General features: G+C 42.1%; 2 protein-coding genes across 3 annotated transcripts; both read right to left on the bottom strand.

The window, feature by feature from the left end:
- Positions 1-308: 308 nt before the first annotated feature.
- On the bottom strand, positions 309-6967 carry LOC104106914 (pentatricopeptide repeat-containing protein At5g27270). 2 transcript variants are annotated; one of them, XM_009615577.3, is made up of 8 exons: positions 6280-6967; positions 4109-5513; positions 3470-3781; positions 2663-2767; positions 2449-2536; positions 2241-2362; positions 1687-1751; positions 309-1438 (listed from the first exon to the last, which is right to left on the bottom strand). In XM_009615577.3, exons 1-8 carry the CDS (start codon positions 6820-6822, stop codon positions 881-883), a joined length of 3198 nt encoding a protein of 1065 aa, XP_009613872.1. In that variant the 5' UTR covers positions 6823-6967; the 3' UTR covers positions 309-880. The 2 variants fall into 2 exon arrangements, with proteins under 2 accessions (XP_009613872.1, XP_070053403.1); XM_070197302.1 differs by having other exon boundaries at positions 4109-5530; positions 6280-6419.
- A 10075-nt stretch (positions 6968-17042) lies between these two features.
- Positions 17043-18911, bottom strand: LOC138908203 (uncharacterized). The gene has a single exon (XM_070198851.1). It carries the CDS (start codon positions 18909-18911, stop codon positions 17043-17045), a length of 1869 nt encoding a protein of 622 aa, XP_070054952.1.
- Between the last annotated feature and the right edge of the window lie 276 nt (positions 18912-19187).

Genomic DNA, 19187 nt, shown 5'->3' with positions numbered 1-19187 from the left:
ATAATAATTAATAATTCATTCTATTTGGATGAAATGATTATCAATTAGTGGGACATGCATTAGCTTGACCGTCTAGATAGATAAAAAGACAAACAGATTTACCCACAAAGAAAAGCACATATAAACAAAAGATATGGTTATGTTGGTTAAAGTAGGGAGTACAATTGAATTACAAGAAAAATCTTTGTACTGAGGCATAAATATCTTGCTGTCTAATGAGATTCAAGTACACTCGATCAAATTTCTAACTATTCCAGTAACAGACTTGTCCCCTCCAACAAAATATAACAGCCAACTAATGCGTGTGATTATGGTAAAATATACTTGTTAGTGCGTATTAATATGCAAGTAGTAGAATATTACCAAGATCTAGTGTCTGTACATAATGCTTGATCATTTACGGTATAAGCAGTAAAAGAGACAAACTTAAAAACCAAATGCTATTTACACTTTCTCAGGCCTTCAAAATTGGTTTAACAGAATTCATCATATTCCGACTTGGGATGTTACCACGCCCAGTAAGAAGACCATCAGCACGTCGATACTCAGATAATGCTCTCTGCACGTTATTCCAACTTCTTCACAAAATATTAGCTTAGCTCCATCCCTGCCTGGTATATCTTTGACTATTGTATTCAGTATTCATGCTAGTCTACACACAGTTGCCTACTTGATACGATATAATTGTCATTTGGCATTTTCGTCTCGTCAACAACAACAAACACAGTGCAATCCCACATGTGTGATCTGGGGAGGGTAGTGTGTACACAGTCCTTACCCCTACCTTGAGAAAGTAGAGAGATTGTTTCCGGTAGACCCTCGATTTCATCTCGTCAAGAAATCCATTAAATGGTCCAACTCCAGAGTCTATCCTGATGAATCAGGCAGCTTTCAACCTTGATCCAACTTCAAGATTTTCCAAGAAGGGAATCCCCAAACTGTTCATAGACCTCAACACCTCTTCTGCTTTGACTTCTAAGCCTGCTGACCTGTACAAGTGCACAGCTGCACTCATTATAAACCGGTCAGGTTTTACGGACTTGGAAATTCGTTCAAAGAAGGAGATGCCTTCCTCCACGTGACCATAGTCCGTGTAACCTCTAAGCATAATACGATTAGACTCTAGGTCAGGTTGTAGTCCAGCGTTCATGACATTTTTATAGACCCTTTCTACTTCTCCAATTAATCCTCCCTTTGCAAAACCTGATAGCAACACGTTATAATGCGCACAAGAAGGGGGAATTCCTTCTTTCTGCATAGAATCAATGGCAAGCTCAGCTTCTGAGTACTCTGCTCCCCTTGTATATGCTCTAATAAGTGCGAGATAGGTTAAGGAGTCGGGTGAACAGTCACTGGTGTGCATGCTATGCATGAGGACTTCAGCTTCTCGATAAAGTCCAGCAGCAGCATATATATTCATCATAATATTGTAGCTCACCTGCAATGTGCTGCAAATCCTTAGTACTTTAATGTGGGCAATCCACTTCTCAGTGTTCTCTCATATAATATATGGCATTGAACATTAAAAATGCATTATTGACAACCAAGACATATAAGTTTGTACTAAAAGCCCATGGCAATATTTCACCAGCCAGGATGTGGCCCTACTGCAGATGACATTTACTGCCACAAAAATATAAGAAAAATGACTTGTGTACTGGATCTGGCTATGATTATGTGTACTACCTGCCCAGGTTTTATCCCTGCTTCTTGCATCTTGGCGAATAGATTAGATGCTTCATCATATTTCCCTGCATTAACCAAAAATAAGAATTCAGAAAACTGCTACAACAAAAGCATTGTGAGAGAAGTCAAGGGAATTCAAGTACAGCCACCCGTTTCCCCCTCCACCCGCACCCAGGAAAAAACCAAAGCTCTTCACCAACCAAAAACAATTGGAAACAGTACAATCATTCTGATAGGGGTTTGAACAGAGGCAAAAAATAACCATCTTGAAATTAAAAAATTCAGAAAAAAAAGGATACATATAGAAAGTATTGCCATTCACATTTGCAATTTCTTGTTAGGGAATTAGAAAACATACAGAAGATAAAGAGAAAACCAAGGAGCTTAACTGAGCCACAAAGATAAAAATGACAAATTTTCATTACTATCTACGTTTACAAGAAATCGTGAGACAAATAAGAGATTAGGAGAATTTGCATTCAAATGATGTTCACTAAAAGAGCCCAGGGTTTCTTTAAAAACCCTGATGCGAAATTAAGACAGCAGGTAATTACCAGCCTTTCCATAATAACATATCAAGTTGGTATAAGCCTTTTCATCCAAAGAAATGCCCATCTTCTGAGCCATATCAAAAGCTTTCACAGCTTTATCCAGGTTTCTTCCTCGTCCATATACACTGCACCCATAACAGATTCTTACACTTTGAGAAATGCAAAATATAGTATCTTTCCCTACTCAATTCAAAAAATGTCATGCTCTAACCTAATCATGGTATTGTATGTTTGAATTGATGGAGCAACACCCGAGGAGAGCATGTGCTCATAAACTCTGGTAGCAAAGCGCAATTTACCTGCACTCCAGTAAAATGTCTTCAGGTTTCTGGTCAACATTAGATCTCAATATGCTCCAAATGAAAAAAGAAAAAGAAAAATCTATCAAATGCTTTTAGGCAATAGTTTTCTTCGTAAAAGTAAACCTGCTTCCAGCAATGCCTTGATAAATGTATTATATGCCACAGTATCAAGCTCTAAATTAGCACGCAAAGAATTGTGAATAATGTCCTCTGCTTCAGCATATCTCCCTGCACATTGTATTCCAACAACATCAAGCAACACAATCAGATAATACAAGAACATAAGATAACTATTTGTTCTTTCCAATTTCAAGATTCATCTACAGCAGCTGTTTTAAAAGCGAATCCCAAAATCTATGAGATAATGGAACTCTTTATGCATTCACTTCTTCTAATCCTAAAAGCTGAATACACAAATTACTCCAGGGAAGAAAGTTGCAGTTCTCAACAAACAAAGAGAGAAATAAATTTAGTGTGGTGTTCCATCCACATTTTAAAGTTTAAGAATAATAAAAGCCAGTAAAAGGCAGTGAAGACATCAACGGAAAAATTGTGGGACGCAAACACCAAGTATCTGTTTATGTTATTTGATTGGCACAAAGTTAAACTAGCTTGAAGTACCAGGAGATGAAAGTGGTAGATTTGAGGCGAATGAGGGGCAGGTATGTTCATACTTCATATATGCTCTTTGGAAAAGGGCCTGATAATAAAAATTTCTAGAACTCTTTAAGAAATGGAGAGGAAAGGAGCCATTCTGATCCCTCGCCACCCTTTACCCACACTAACCTTAAGAGATTGTACTAGAGTGTTTAACAGTTTAGGATTATGCCAAAATTGATGATTGTTAGTTTAAACGCAGCTCCTACACTGTAAACACAAAGTCATAAAATTGAGCAGAAAACATTCAAGTCAAAGATTCCATACTCTTACCGCAATTACATAAACCATTCACTAGCATGCTAATAGCTACTGGACCAAAAAAATGCCCTTTCTCCATCTCTTCCTTGTAAAACATGTAAGCTTCCTCTTGTTTGTCACATCTATTATATGCATCAATTATGGAATTGTATAGAAGACTTCCAGTCCTCGAGGAGTCTGCAACAGATTCAAAGACATTTAGAGCTTCCTTCAATTTCTTCTGCTTCCCATAAAAATTTATCAAGGATGCACTTGCAGCATCCTCTGGTTTTCTGCCCAGGTTCATTAACAGGTTATGAAGGTTTTCCGCCTTTGAAATGTCACCTACAAGAGAAATTGACACAAATTACCAAAAAGATCAGGCATCTTAATGTTTCTGCTAAGGATGAATTATAGCAGGAAGAAATATTTGGATGCATGGCTCCTAGAACGCCAACATGCCACTTTAGTAACCATATTATATCACCAAAGAGTGATGAAGCCTAAAGAAATTATGAGATCCTAGGTTCGCACTTCACGGGGAACAGGAAATCAGGCAAGCTCAATGTTTTGCCCTAAACCAAATTATTACACATATCAAGAATATTAAAGAGCAGAAATAGTCAGTGTTGCTTAGCTCTAACTTACTAAATCAAAGTGCAAGTTTATTACCTTCTATGGTGAATTTTCTGATAAGCTGACATGCAACAGACAGGCCATTTGTACTCTTAAGCAACAATTTTAGTGTTTCTTCTGCCTTCGTTGTATTTCCATCTGCTATAAAGAGGATAAGGGCCAGCTCAAAAGCCACGGCACCTGGGTGGTCCAAGGGCTTGGAAGCAATTTCAGCTGCGGTAAATCTATCATTTCCATGAATGGCCACAGAAAAAGTCTCTGTAAATACAGAATCTTCAAATACCTTGCTTGCACTGAACTCTCCTATCAACTGCACTGCATCTCTGACCATTCCTTCAACGCAATAAACTTTCACGACTGACTTGAGAAGCTCCTCATCAAATTCCACTTGAACTTTCCTTATCTGGAAAATAAAATCTTTTGCTTTCTCAGTTAAGCCGAGTCTCATGTACAAATTGAGCATGTCTTTGCAAAAACCACAATCAGGACCTTGCGTCTTAGAGAGAGCCTGAAACACAGCTTCGGCAGATGCCAAGTCTTCCTTTGCAATATGGCACCTCAACAAGATACCATAACAGAATTTTGAAAATAATATGTTCTTTGACTTCATTTCGTCCATTACATTCAGTGCTTCCTCAAAGTTTCCAGCATTTAAATGGACTTGAGCCATTGTTGTATAGGTCTTTTCATTACTAATCACACCCAACTTCTTAACTTCTTCAAATGTCTTTTGAGCATCTTCGTAGAGACCAAGCTTGCCATATATTCTGATAAGCAAGCCATATATGACTTCATCTATTTTGATGCCATACCTTTCCATTTCCTCAAACAGAGCAAGGGCTTTGGGATAATCCTCCTTTCTGTAATACATTGTCAAAAGTGAAGCACATGTAAAGTTACTCGGGATTATCCCTTGTGATCTCATATCTTCATACAACCCGAAAGCGTCATCATAATTACCACTCTTTGAAACCAGACTGATGAGAAGGCTATAAGTTGCCTCCTCTGGAATGAACCCCAAACTCTTCATCTGATTAAAAGTCTTAAAAGCTACTTCAGCATGACCTTCTTTGACAAGTGAGCAGATAACAACTGTAAAAGTAAAATGATTGGGCTCAACCCCTTTTTCAGCCATCTGTTTCCATATAGTAATAACATTTTCATGAAGTGATCCTTTTTGTAAAGATGAAAGCATGAAATTATAGACTGCAGTTGAAGGTGTAATTCCCCTTTGCTGAACAGCAGAAAAGAAGGACATCATCTCTTTGTGACGTCCCCATCGAGCATAAGCACACAACATGGTACCGCAAGCAACCTCATCAGGTTCACACCTCGCTTCAAGCATTTCCAAAAAGGTCTGCTCAGCTAGCTTGATTTTCCCAACTTGGCCATATGCACGCAGGACAATCGTATAGACAATGACACTTGGCCGGTAGCTTAACTGTTCCAAGCATAAATCTAAATTACACCAAATTAATATTTCAGAATCTCCAAAGAAAGTAGTATTAGAAAGAAAAACTTGTCATTGCAAATGATTCACAGAGTCCAAGTGACAGATTCATAGCCAATGTTAATATAGATTTTAAGAACAATTTAACAAAAGGTATATTGAAATACTTCTATGAAACTTTGAAAAAACATTCTGTATAAACCGTAACGGGTGAAAGTAACTATTCCCTCGTCCAAATCTATATGAACTCTTTACAATTTTATACAACTCACAGGCCACAGCTTTCAGAGACATTTTTCTCTATCAAATAACTTCTAATCATTACTTTAATGTTTTTCTCCAATCTCAATAATGGAATAACGTGGTCAGTGAGGATTCATATAGCGGACCCCAAGTTGTTTGAGAATGAGGCATCCTTGTTGTTGTTGTTTCTCCACAATCAGTAATGTTATAGAAGTCAAATTAACACCTTAGAAATTAAATTTTGTCATATAATAAGGACCAGGGGAGCATATACTGATCCATCTCAAATATTTAACTTGTCATTTAAAAAAATCCAATCTTGTAAAAGAAGCACAAAAAACAAGGGAACAGGAACATGAAAGCTGCAGAAGCCTCTCAAAATCAAAACTAACATCAGATATAAAGAAAAGTTTCACACTGATATCCAATCCAATTCCCAAACACTGTTTTTAAGTAGGATATACTGGGTTCACCTAACTTAATGTAAAAGTTGAAGCACCAATAACAAACTCACCTGCAATTTCATCCAATCAAAAAAGTCTCTAACTTGTCGCCAACCCTTCTGTTCTTTGAGCACAACACACATCTCTCTAAATGTAAGCTTAGTAACAAAAGAACTCATCACTTCCCTCATATCATATGACCCTTCAGCTTTGCCCGAAAGACTTCTAACTCTCTTAATAGCCGCAATCACATGTTTTCCGTACAAATGCCCATTTCTATCGTCTTCCAAATACTGCACCATCTGTTCAGGCGTCCGCTTAATCCATTTAGGAGTCATAGCTTGTGAGCCTTGGTTTCGTCTCAACGCGCTTAAGTATTGGGCTTTAGCTTTGATAATGCGACGAGCGTTGTCATCGGAAAGTGGGTTTTTGGCGTGTTTTGATTTGGGCTTTGGTTTGTTTAGGTTTTTGTTGTTGCCGTCGCTGAGTGTCCATGGGTCTGGTGTGACGGAGCAGACGAATATGGTGGGTTTTGGTTTGGGTTTTTTGGTGAGTTTGTGAGATGGGGTTTTCAGTGGAGTTGAGCAGAGAAATGAAGATTGTAAAGCTTCCATTTAGCAATTTGGAAGGTTTTGAGAGAGTTGGAGAAGTAGGCGATAGAGCGCAGGCTGTTCAGTGGAAAGAAGATAGCATGGATAATGGCGGCTCAGCTCAAATTAGCTTAAAAGAATCGGGCAGTTTAAGATATCGCGGCTCTCGGTCAGCAATCGTCCAGCTATATTAACTTCTTATGTTTTGGGATAATTCATAAAATTATCATAACCATATTACCAACTATACCCTTTTCTTTTCGGGTCCTATTACTCCCGAACTTATTTTTACCAAAATTTATTTAACATTATATACTCGATTAAATTCGACCCCCATTTATAATACCATCAATGTATACAAGTGCTAATGGGTCCCACCCAATTCCCTTTTATTTTATCAAATCCCTTTTATTTTAAACCAAATTAAACTCATTCATTAATTAAACCCGACCCCGTTTATTCTTTCCTTTCATACTCTCCCATCTTCTATGGTCCAAACTAAATTCATCTCCCCTCTTTGATTCCTTCCATAAAATCACTCCAATCATAATTTTCTCTTTATTCTATTACAAAATCGGCTCTAATATAATGCAAAGAAGTATGTAATCTCTATTTTTATGGTTTATCGTCTTCAATTTCAGTAGGGCATTACAATATAGGGTTTAATTTGATACTGTGGTGTTGCAATCAAGGTCAATACAGAACCATTAGCTATTTATTCGTCACAATCTAAGACTAAAGGTTACTTCTTTACCGTCTTTAATTGATTTTTTTGGTAGTTTAGAGTTTTGTAAAAAATCTGTCATTGTACAAAATTATGAGATTTTGATTTTGAAACTGAGGGGTTTGCATGACGATTTTAATACTAAAGTTTTAATTTTGCGTGTTTACAATGATGTGTTCTTGGTTGTAAGTAAATAAATAATTTTCTAGTGCTGCCCTATTTTCGGCACAATAATTTTGTTGTTGGGGATTTTGCTGTAAATTCTGTTGCTGTTGCTACATTAAATGCACCTATTACACCAGCTAGTATAGGAAGGGGAAGAGGCAAATCAAACAATACAACATTTGTTGCAGCTAGTAGAGGTAGGGGAAGATGAGGATCTAGGAATGCAACAACTCCAGTTAGCAGAGGTAGGGGAAGAAGAGGATCTTGGAATGCAACTCCATCAGCACCTAATGCAACATCTGCTGCTCATCATTCACTAGCCAGTTGGTTTGAATGTTCTGCACCTAGTACATCATCAACACCTAATGCATCTGCTACACCTAATGCCTCTACTACTACACTAAATAGAGGAAGGGGAAAGGGTGTGGAAAAAAATAAAACATTTTAAAAGGCCAAGAGATGGGAATGAGTGTGTTTCAAGTTGAAAATGGCTTCAAAACTTTGAATGTAAGTGTTTATTCTTTGTGATATTCAATATGTTTTGTATATCTGTGAAAACTTATTTAGTTATTCTTTCTCTGTAGCCTGGCATACCAAGTAATAGAATAGTATCCACGCCAAGTACTAGAATAGTATCCACTGGATCAACAATGATAATAAGATCAGCTGATGTAACGGGTGACATTGGTTTCAAACCAAATAGTGAACTGAAATGCAAGGGGAAACCAGTAATCACAACAAGAAGGCTTCAAAAGATTAGAGGACAACATAGAATTCAAACAAGGAGAGGTGGTTCAAACAACTTAAGCCACAATAGTAGTGTTTGACCAAAAAATATAGACCTTTAATTAAACTAATTAATTTTATATAAAAAGGGATTAAACCTAGTTAATAATAATATCCCCAGATTTATAACTAGTCAACTCAAATAAAATCGGATAATGTTGGCGAAGGATTATATGGTGCGTACATTCAATATTTCTAGATCATTAATGATAGAAGAATTTCAAATAATAAATAATAATTAATGGCATTAACATAAATAACTAGAATGATTCACCCAATATTGAATGGGGTGGATGATTCCTCCTTCCGACAGTGATGGAGGATAGGCAAATACTATAATATTGGAACTATTCTCGGATCTGATGAAAAAGTGTGGAATAATATATAATCGAATCTTCTCAGAAAGGTAGTGTTTGTATTTTTTTAGAGATAAAGTCTTCCTCTCAAAAAGTGTTCTTATCAGAGAATATTACATGCCCTTTCCCCCTGTCTCTTTTATTTATTTATATGGAACATATCCTAGTCAACCCTAAAAGTAGAGACACCAAGAATATTCAATGAAATATTCTCTTGAATATCCTATTACAAAAACTAACCGTTAGCACTGCCCTTGATACTCGACCTCGGCCATTATTGACTGCTCGGCTACGAGCCCCGTTATTTACTAGTCGACCTAGACCATATCGCTTTTCACAATACCGCTCCGTGCTAAATCCCACTGAGGTAGATTTTGACCTATACAGTTAGTCCCTCCGCTTATTGATATCGACCCTGAGTGACCTTGATGAGCAGACTCTGTTAGTTAGGGTTGAGAAGTTTTATGCGAGCATGTCGAGTAGTAGCGCTTCGGACGGGATGGAAACGTGGCCTTTCGTGAGCCACAACCTAGGGTCACATCATTTTAGAGTGACGTCATGTCATCATGCGTCATTATTATGCATTTTACCGATATCCTATATCGTTTCCCGCGCCTCTGCCGTTTTGATTCTTGAGCTGGGCAACAACAGTCTGCTTCCTCGATATTGATGCCCTAACTCTTATAAATGGGGATACTCAATCCTTCGATTTACTCTTTGCATTCTAAAAATCGGGTTTTCATATCTTCTTCTTCTTTCCTCGATCAGAATCTCTGTTTTCTTTACCTTACTTCATACTCATACCTTCACGGATTTTGGTGGCTCATGCTACTCTTGGCTCTTCTGCGTTTACACCTCCTCTATTCATAAACCAAAATGGTTAATGTGTCTTCCAGTTCTGGGGGGTACCTGACCCTGTTCCTTTGGCAATGCGCATGCCTCCCCATGACGGTGGGGCTGCCATTGTTGCAGAAGATGAAAGCTTTCCTACGGTGGTGGAAATAATTACCCGTAATGAGAAGGTTAGAACTGACTTCTCAATGCTGCCCGAGGATGACCCTGAGGCTGTAGAGTCTGAGATAGATACGGCTGCCCTTGCTAATTACAGGGCGAAGTTCAAAATTCCAGTCCATATCGATCTGGTCCCGGCTGAACGCGATGTGGTGCAAATTCATCGCCCTGGATACTATGCGTTCTATGCATATCCATTCTACGTGGGCTACTCTTTTCCCATTCTCCCATTGGTAGAGGAATTATGTCGCTACTACGGCGTCTTCCCGACTCAACTTTCTCCTTATATCTACAAGCTAATCCTCATGCTGATGAAGTGCGCGAAATTGCCTGGACGCAGGGTTACTCTTCGCCACCTAATGCACCTCTTCGCGTCGAGTTTCCATAGGGACGATGTTGCACCTTCGTCACCGTGGAGTCAAAAGCTAAGTAGTGAAGATGGACGATAAAGCAAATCGTCGATTCTGGTTTAACTACTTCTACGTCAAGGCTGAGGACATGGTGGCGAACACAAATGGATTTCTTGAGGCGTGGAATTACGCCCGTAAGTATTTTTACTAAATGCTCATTTTTCTCGTTCTGGCTGTAGTCTAACCGTTCTGTCTTTCTCTCGTTCAGCCAAGACCGAGCCCCCTCATTTGGTTGCGGATATTCACGATTGGGTTAGCCAGGTCTTTCCTCACACAGTAGGGATTTATGGGCTTTTTCCAGAAGTTCGGGCCCAAGCTGTCAGCGACCGGTGAGTTTGTCCGTTCGTACTCATATATAGTGACTTTTTACATATGTCGTCCTGACCTTATGGTCGCGTGTTCGTCATGACTCTAAGAGTTGACGTTCTAATCTCTTTTTCAGGCCGAGGATCTTCGAGGAGGCAGAAAGCTCCTACTCCGGCATTCCATAAGAGGAAGGCCATTTTTGTTCCTGCTGTTGCTGTGAGACCTACTCGATCGTCGACTACTGCGGCGGGTGTTTCCACTTCCCCTCTGCGTCATCTAATTGACGAGGACGATGAGGAAAGATCGTCGCCGAATGATGATAATTTGCTCTCCCGCAAGAGGCGATCTGTTAGTATCGGCGATGGAGGTTTCCGCGTGGGGAGTTCGGTGATGGAGGGCTTTGTCATCAGAGAAACGACGACCATAGATCTCGGAGTTGATACCGAGCTGCTGTCCATGATTCCGCCTTCATCGGAGGCCGAGGGATGTACGTTGCTCCCTGAGGTCGAAACGGGTTTTGAAGGGTCGTCGGCGTGAGTCCCTAACGCCTTACTAGGGGGTGATACATTGACCTCGTTACCAGCCGAGGATCTTTCCTCTCAGGTTGATACCAAGGGAAAAAGTGTTTCCGAAGAGGATTATGAGATGAGCTCCGATATGGATGCTGAGGAGGTTAGGATGATAGGGGAAGGACTCATCCGACTTGAGGTGAGGTTGGAGGGGATCACGCGGACTATTGCGATCCCTCTAGACATGGATCTATTAGTTGACACGGAGGATGTGGTCCTTTCTCTTGGTCCACTCTGTTCCGATATGGAGGGTAAGACCCTCGAGAAGCTGAAGGATTCCACTTGTCGAAGAGCATAGTCGGCCTTGCTCTTACGGTAAGTTTGGTATTCCGTTTCCATACTCGTCGACTTTGTTCTTACCCCGCTCTGGCTTTTTTTTTTTCAGACCGTGGTCTTGGAAATTGAAAGTTCCCGCCGAGAGGAGAGGCGTAAGGCCATCTTGCAAAAGATGGAGAGGAAATATCGCGAATATCGTGATAAACACCGTGAGCTTTGCCGGCGACTTGGTGGCAGTAGCAACTTTCGGGCCCTCCGAAATGAGCTAAAGGAGAAGGATGACGAATTGTGAAGGTAATCAGACAATGTAGCGAGCTCGAGGGAGCGTTGAAGGATAAATAGTAGGAGCTCGAGGTGAGTGGGGGGTCGAGGCCCAATGCACCGACCTTCAGGCCCAAGTGGTCTCGTTGCATGCCGAGCTAGAGGAGTATCAACTTCGAGCGGCCGTTTTGAGTGGCGAGGTCGTCGAGAAGGTAGTGGGTTTGGAGAAGGCGGAGCCGGCCCAGTTATTAGCTGCGCATAAAGCGGTGGCTTTAGAGGACACTATCCGTGCTATCCGTTCTGAATGGGATTGTGCCTTGGAGACAGCTAGGCTCGGAGATGAGCGGCTTGATGAGCGGATTGGGGAGTTAGAAAAAGAGGGTGCGGACCTTAGTGATAGAGTTATTGCCCTCGAGGCCGAAAAAGCACAGTTACTGGTGCAGCCGTCCTCATCCTGCACTTATGCTTTTCCTGATGTTCCTCGGGATCTGTATGAGGAATGGATTCACGCCGAGGCCCAGCTGGATATATTCAGGGATTTGATAGGGACGGGGGCTGTTTCGGAAGCCGATTTAGAGAATACACGTGCTAAGGCACGTGAAGCTCGGTTTGCTTATGGCTATGACCCCGTTACACCACAAGCTTGTGATGATGAGGAAGACATGGAAGGGATTGAGCATGATGCCTAGTACGAAGATGAGTATCCCGACGACGGTGATAATGGTGGAGAGACGGGTGGAGATGGTGCTGCTGAGTTAGGTAGCGCATAGTTGCTTTTCTTTCTTCTGCTTGTAATTCTTGTACATACATTTGCTGGCATCTGTTTTAGCCTTTATAAGGAATATATTTGATGTATGAAATGTCGATTTCGCTATTCCGTATATAATTCTTTTCTTTTTGTTCGGGCTTGCACGCTTCTTTCTTTTGTTTTGTCGTTTCAATCATAAAAAGTTGGTTTTGGTCATGGCCGAGGATTAGTAGGTGTTAATTCGAATGAGGTCGAATGTAACCTTATTGAGTTGGTTCGAGCGAGGTCGAATGTGAGTTGATTCGAACGAGGTCGAATGTGAGTTAATTCGAATGAGGTCGAATGTGAGTTAATTCGAACGATGTCGAATGTGAGTTAATTCGAACGAGGTTGAATGGGTGTTAATTCGAACGAGGTTGAATGCGAGTTGATTCTAACGAGGTTGAATGTGAGTTGATTCTAATGAGGTCAAATGTGAGTTGATTCGAACGAGGTCGAATGTTAGTTAATTCGAATGAGGTCGAATGTTAGTCAATTTGAACGAGGTCAAATGTTAGTTAATTCGAACGAGGTCGAATGGGAGTTAATTTGAACGAGGTCGAATGTGAGTTTATTCGAATGAGGTCGAATGTGAGCTGATGCGAACGAGGTCAAATGTTAGTTAATTCGAACCATGTTAAATGTTAGTCAATTCGAATGAGGTCGAATGTTAGTTAATTCGAACGAGGTCGAATGTTGGTTATTTCGAACAAGGTCGAATGTTAGTTAATTCGAACAAGGTTGAATGTGAGTTAATTCGAACGAGGTCGAATGTTATTTACTTAATTGTGGCCCGGGGCCGGGTAGATACTGAGGCAATGTTGTTCTAGGGAAAACATGGGCGAACTTCATACATTTATGTGTTGCTCATATACTTGGAGAAATTTACATATTTTTCGGGCTAGCATTCCAGTCCTAGTCTATCTAGTCCCTTCATTGGGTGACCTGGAGATGTGTTGAGAGGTTGGGCAATGAACTGACCGTACGATGTCTCTTTCCTTTCGTATTTCAACTTGAAGTGTCCCCCTTACCATCTCGTTAAAAACCTCCTTGAGAAAACCTAATTGGGACAAAACTCAAGTAAAGGAAAAAGAGTACGACTTGGAGGACACTTTTTCTTAAAAGTTGAAGTACTTGAGGTGGGCGACGTTCTAGTTGTTTGGTAGTAGTTTTCCTTCCATTGTTTCTAGTTGAAATGACCCTTTATTTGCTGCTGCCGTGATTTTGTACGGGCCCTCTAAATTCGTCCCTAGTTTGCCTTCCCGCGGGTCTTTACTTTCTTGTGTTTTGGCCTTGAGCACGTAGTCCCCGACTTTGAGTGGTCTGATCTTGGCCTTTTGTTATAATAGCGTTCTGCCTGCTATTTTTGGATGACCATCCTTGTGTAGGACATATCTCTCCGTTCTTCGGCTTCGTCGAGCTCTTGCCTTCTACTTTCATCGTTCCTCGGCCCGCTCTCATGGGAGTATTGCAAACTAGCTCTCCGACTTCGACTGGTATTACCGCATCAGTCCCATAGACTAAAGAGTAGGGCGTCTCTCATGTGCTCGTCTTTGGCTTTGTGCGATAGGCCCACATCACTTCTGTTAATAGCTCCGGCCATAATTCCTTGGCGTCCTCAAGCTTTTTCTTCATGATGTTCAGTATTGCTTTATTGGAGGATTCCGCTTGCCCGTTGCCTGCGGGGTGGTATGGTGTGGGGAGTATTCTTTTGATATGCCGCTTCTCAAAAATTCAGCGACCTTTTTTCTAGTAAATTGGGGTCTGTTGTCGCAACTGATCTCTTTGGGGAGGCCGAAGCGGCACATAATGTTTTTCCATATGAATGCGATCACTTCATGTTCACGTATTTGGGTGAATGCTCCTACTTCTATCCATTTAGAAAAATAGTCAGTTAAAACCAAAAGAACTCGTACGTTACCTCGCCCCACAGAGAGGGGGCCGACGATGTTCATTCCCCATTTGATGAAAGGCCAAGGGGAAGTGACCAAGTGGAGATGCTCGCCCGCTTGATGGATCATTGGGGCGTACTTTTGGCATTGCTCACATTTTTCATGAAGTCTGCAACCTCTTTTTTCATGGTAGGCTAGTAGTAACCTGCCCGTATGAGACATCTGACCAGAGCTCGATTGCCTGAGTGATCTATGCAGTGGCCTTCGTGGACTTCTTCTAGGACATGTCGCATTTGATTCGGGCCTAAACATTTCACTAGGCGCCCGCCATACGTTATTTTGTATAGGTCGTTGTGAATGATGTTGTACCTGGCCGCTTGCATCCGGAGCTTCTTGGCTTTCTTTTTATCATCTGGGAGTACGTCGTCCTGCAAGTATGTAACAATAAGGTTGCGCCAGTTCCAAGTTAGATTTATAGTCCTTACCTCGATTTGATCTATCGATGAGTGGAGAAAGGTGGCCACGTTTCCTTCTCCGGTTATGCTTTTAGTTGCTGCCGCTAATTTGGCGAAGTCGTCTGCTTTGAGTTTTTGTGCTCGAGGGATTTGGTCGAGCTGACATTCGTCAAACTCGGGCAATAATTTACAGATCTTGGCCTATTATTTTTGTAACCTTTGCTCTTTGATCTGGAAAGTCCCTGTGAATAGGTTGACTACGAGTTGAGAGTCGCAGCGTAGGATGAACCGCTATGCCCCGTACTTGAGTGCTAGCCTTAACCCTGCAATCACAGCCTCATACTCGGCCTCGTTGTTAGTCATGTCCGGGCACCTTATGGACTAGCGAACCACTTCGCCTGTCGGGACTTCGATCACAAGTCCCAGTCCGGCCCCCGACACATTGGAAGCACCGTCAGTGTACAAAATCCATAGATCTTGTGTTCGTGAAGAAGCATGGGCGGCTTCTTTTTCGACTTCGGGCATTATTTTTGTGCTGAAGTCGGCGGCGAAGTCGGCAAGGACTTGTGATTTTATAGTCATCCGTGGTTGATATGTGATATCATTCTCACTTAATTCTATGGCCCACTTGGCTAACCTGCCCGATAGCTCGGGCTTATGCAAAATACTTCGCAAGGGTAAAGTTGTGACTACCGAGATGGGCTAGCACTGAAAGTATGGTCTAAGCTTTCGTGAAGCTACGACCAAGGCCATGATGAATTTTTCGAGGTGGGGATACCTCGTCTCGGCGTCGATTAAGGTTTTGCTAATGTAATAAATTGAGGATTGCGTACCTTTGTCTTCTCGGACCAGGACTGCACTCACCGATACTTCAAATACTGCGAGGTAGACGATAAGGCATTCCCCCGGTTTTGCTTTGGAAAGCAGAGACGGTGACGACAGATAAGCCTTTAATTCCTTCAAGGCTGGAACGCACTCGGAAGTCCACTGGAGGTAGTTGTCTTTCTTGAGTACGCCGACAAACTTATGGCATCTATCATATGATCGTGAGATGAATCTCGACAGGGCGACGATTCAGACGGTCAGCCTCTGAACCTATTTTTTGCTGGTTAAGTGATATAGTATACTTCTATGGCTTTGATTTGGTTGGGGTTGACCTCGATACCTCTTTGCAATACTAGGAAACCCAAGAATCTTTCTGAGGTCACGCCAAATGCACATTTTTCAGGATTTAGCTTCATTCCGTACCGCCTGAGTATATCGAAGGCTTCTTTCAGGTGGTTGATGTGATCTTCTTTCCTTTTGGACTTTACCAACATATCATTTATGTAGACTTCTATGGTCTTTGAACATTTTGGTCACCAACCTTTGGTATGTCGTCCCTGCATTTTTCAGTCCGAAGGGCATCACCCTGTAGCAGTACGTTCCTTGGTGAGTGATGAAGGTGGCCTTCTCTTGGTCCTCCTCTTCCATGAGGATCTGATTGTAGCCCGAGTAGGCATCTAAGAAGCTTAGTAGTTCATGCCCGGCCGTTGCGTCAATGAGCTGGTCGATATGAGGTAGCGGGAATGAATCTTTGGGGCGTGCTTTGTTTAAATCTGTAAAGTCTACGCACATCCTCCACTTTACATTCTTCCTTTTCACCACGACCACATTGGCGACTCATTGGGGGTATTTTGATTCCATGATGGAGCCATTTTCTAGCAATTTTTCGACCTCCTCGTGAACTGCATCATTTATTGCGGAATTGAACTTCAGCCTAACCTGCCTTATCGGGTGGTAGAACGGGTCGATGTTTAACTTGTGTGTGGCGACCTCCTTCGGGATTCCTGACATGTCTGCATGGGAAAAAACAAACAAGTCTGTATTAGCAGTTAAGAATTGACGGAATTTACCTGGTTCTTGAAGCTTGCAGCTGACGTAGGCTTTCTTGCTGTGGTCGTTATCATCAAGTTGGACGGGGTTGAGGTCTTCTACGGTTGATTCCGTGCCATCTATTGTTTCGGGATCTCTAATGACGTCCGCTTTTTCATCACAGCTCGACCTCGACCCTGTTAATTGCTATGCATCTTCTGCTTTGCCCTTCATTTATTGGGTATATGTATAATCCTGGGTGATGCGATAACGTTCTCGAGATGTGCGTTGTTCTCCTCGTATGCTGAATACTCCCCATGGGGTTGGAAATTTGATAATTTGGTACAAGCTTGAGGGGATAGACCTCATGACGTGTATCCAAGGTCCACCTATTATGGCATTGTACGCGTATCGTGGTCCATGATGTGGAGTGTGGTTTCCAGAGTGATGCCGAGTGTGATTTCCCCGGACGTTCGTTCAACTGCATTGTTAAAACCTGTTAGCGTGATGGAGTGCGACACTATCTTATCCTCGAGTTTCATTTGTGCAAGTACTTGAGCGTGGACAATGCAAGCGCCGCTCCCATCGTCCACCATAATGCGTCTTGCGTCTGTATCTAATATTCGTAAAGTGATAACAAGGGCATCATAGTGAGGGAAAACCAAACTGTAGGTATCTGACTTATCGAAGATGATACTTTCTTCGAGTTCATCATACCATTCATGAGTGATTGACCGTTTGAGCTTGTGGGTTGTGGTGAAGTTTACGCTGTTGATCGGCACATCGTCGCCACCCCCGATGATCATTTGAATGGTGCGAGTCGGTGAGGGTGGTTTCGGCGGTCCCTGGTATTGTTCACGTCTTCGGGCAAAGTTGGTCCTCCCTCGGTCGCTCAACAATTCTTTGAGGTGTCCTTGATGAAGCATGTTGACGTCCTCCTGCCTTAGGGCGATGCAGTCCTCGATTTTGTGACCTCGCTCTTGGTGGAACTCGCAGAGGGCGTTTGACTTTCTAGTGCTTGGATCTGACCTCATCTTTTGTGGCCACTTTACTTTTGGTTCGAGCTTCTCTAATGCATAGACTATTTCTGAGAGTGACACACAAAAATTGTGAGCGGATAGTAAATGGGGCATACCTCTCTCATTCTGGTGAGTCCCTGTCCTTGGCCTAGATGGGCCCTCTTTGTGGCGAGAGGGGGGCATGATGGCGCTTCTGACATATGGCTGATGCCTTTCTCGGTTGGATCGTAGAGCTGCAAGATCTCTCCTGGCATAATTTCTTTGATCCTTCCTGGTTTCGGCTTGTACCGAGGTCAATTGATAGGTTGGCCCATTCAGGTCGTCTTCGTCTGCATAGACCTCGACACAGTAGGCATTGTGTATTTCATCCCAAGTGGTTCGAGAATATTTCATAAGCCGACTTAATAATTTTCTGGTCGCCCTTGATCCATTCATGTTCAGTCTATTCTGGAAAGCTGTTACAACCATTCCTTCCGATACATTTGGTAAGGTCATCCTTACTTTATTGAATCGAGTGAGAAAGTCCATCAATCCCTCTCCGAGTGATTGTTTGATGGCAGATATATCGTTCACTCTTGCCTCTGCCTTTTTAGCCCCAACATGGGTCGTTACGAACTTGTCGGCCATCTCTTCAAATGTTTCAATGGAGCACGCGGACAGATGTGAATACCAAGTTAATGCTCCTCCGCTAAGGGTCTCGCCGAACCTTTTCAACAAGATGGAGGAGACTTGCTCTTTGGCGAGATTGTTGCCCTTTTCCACAGTAACATAGTAAGTCACATCATCTTCGAGGTCGATCGTACCGTCATAAATTTTCAGATAAGGCGGCTTCTTGAAGGTCTTGGGTATGGCATGTGGGGCGGCTTCATCACTGTAGGGTTGCTCGACGAACCGACCAGCGTCTCTTTTTGGCAAGAGTTTTGGGGCACCCGGTATTTTGTCGACTCTTGCTTGGTGTTCTCTCATTTGATCCCGAAGCATTTTGTTTTCATTTTCCATTTCTTCCATTTTCCTCAGAATGTTCATGAGGGTGTCGGTACCTGCATTATTAATATTGTGAGTGATACATATTACTAGAGGGGGAGGACCGTGCTGCTCGCCCGTTGCTGGTGTAATACAAGTCCTTGAATTTTCTCTAACTGCCTCCTGAGCGGGCTTGTCGAGGATTCCGGTCAGCGTATTTGTCAGCCAAGCCTCAAGTAGCTTCTTCACTGCTGGTGGCGCCTCTTCCACCGTGGACATAGAAGCTCCTTTACCACGGGATATTGTGATACTGCCGTGAGGGAGAGGCGACCCACTTCGTCAGGGAGAGGCGTTAGGCGTTATATCTTTGCCTTCTGTTTTGGAGACCTCATTGATGGTGTTTAAGAGGTTGGTAGTGAGATCAACCACTGCCTTCATTCTTTTTTCTCCATTACCTGCCATGTCAGATCCGTGTGTACAAGGAAGTAGGAGCTTTATTTTTTTTTGTGAACTCTGCCAGTTATAGATCTAGAAGAAACTAAAAACTTAACTAGG

Source organism: Nicotiana tomentosiformis, chromosome 3 (genome assembly GCF_000390325.3).
Source record: "Nicotiana tomentosiformis chromosome 3, ASM39032v3, whole genome shotgun sequence".
NCBI lineage: Eukaryota > Viridiplantae > Streptophyta > Magnoliopsida > Solanales > Solanaceae > Nicotiana > Nicotiana tomentosiformis.
Note: the sequence above shows the minus strand (reverse complement) of the source record. Positions and strands in the feature narration are given on the sequence as shown.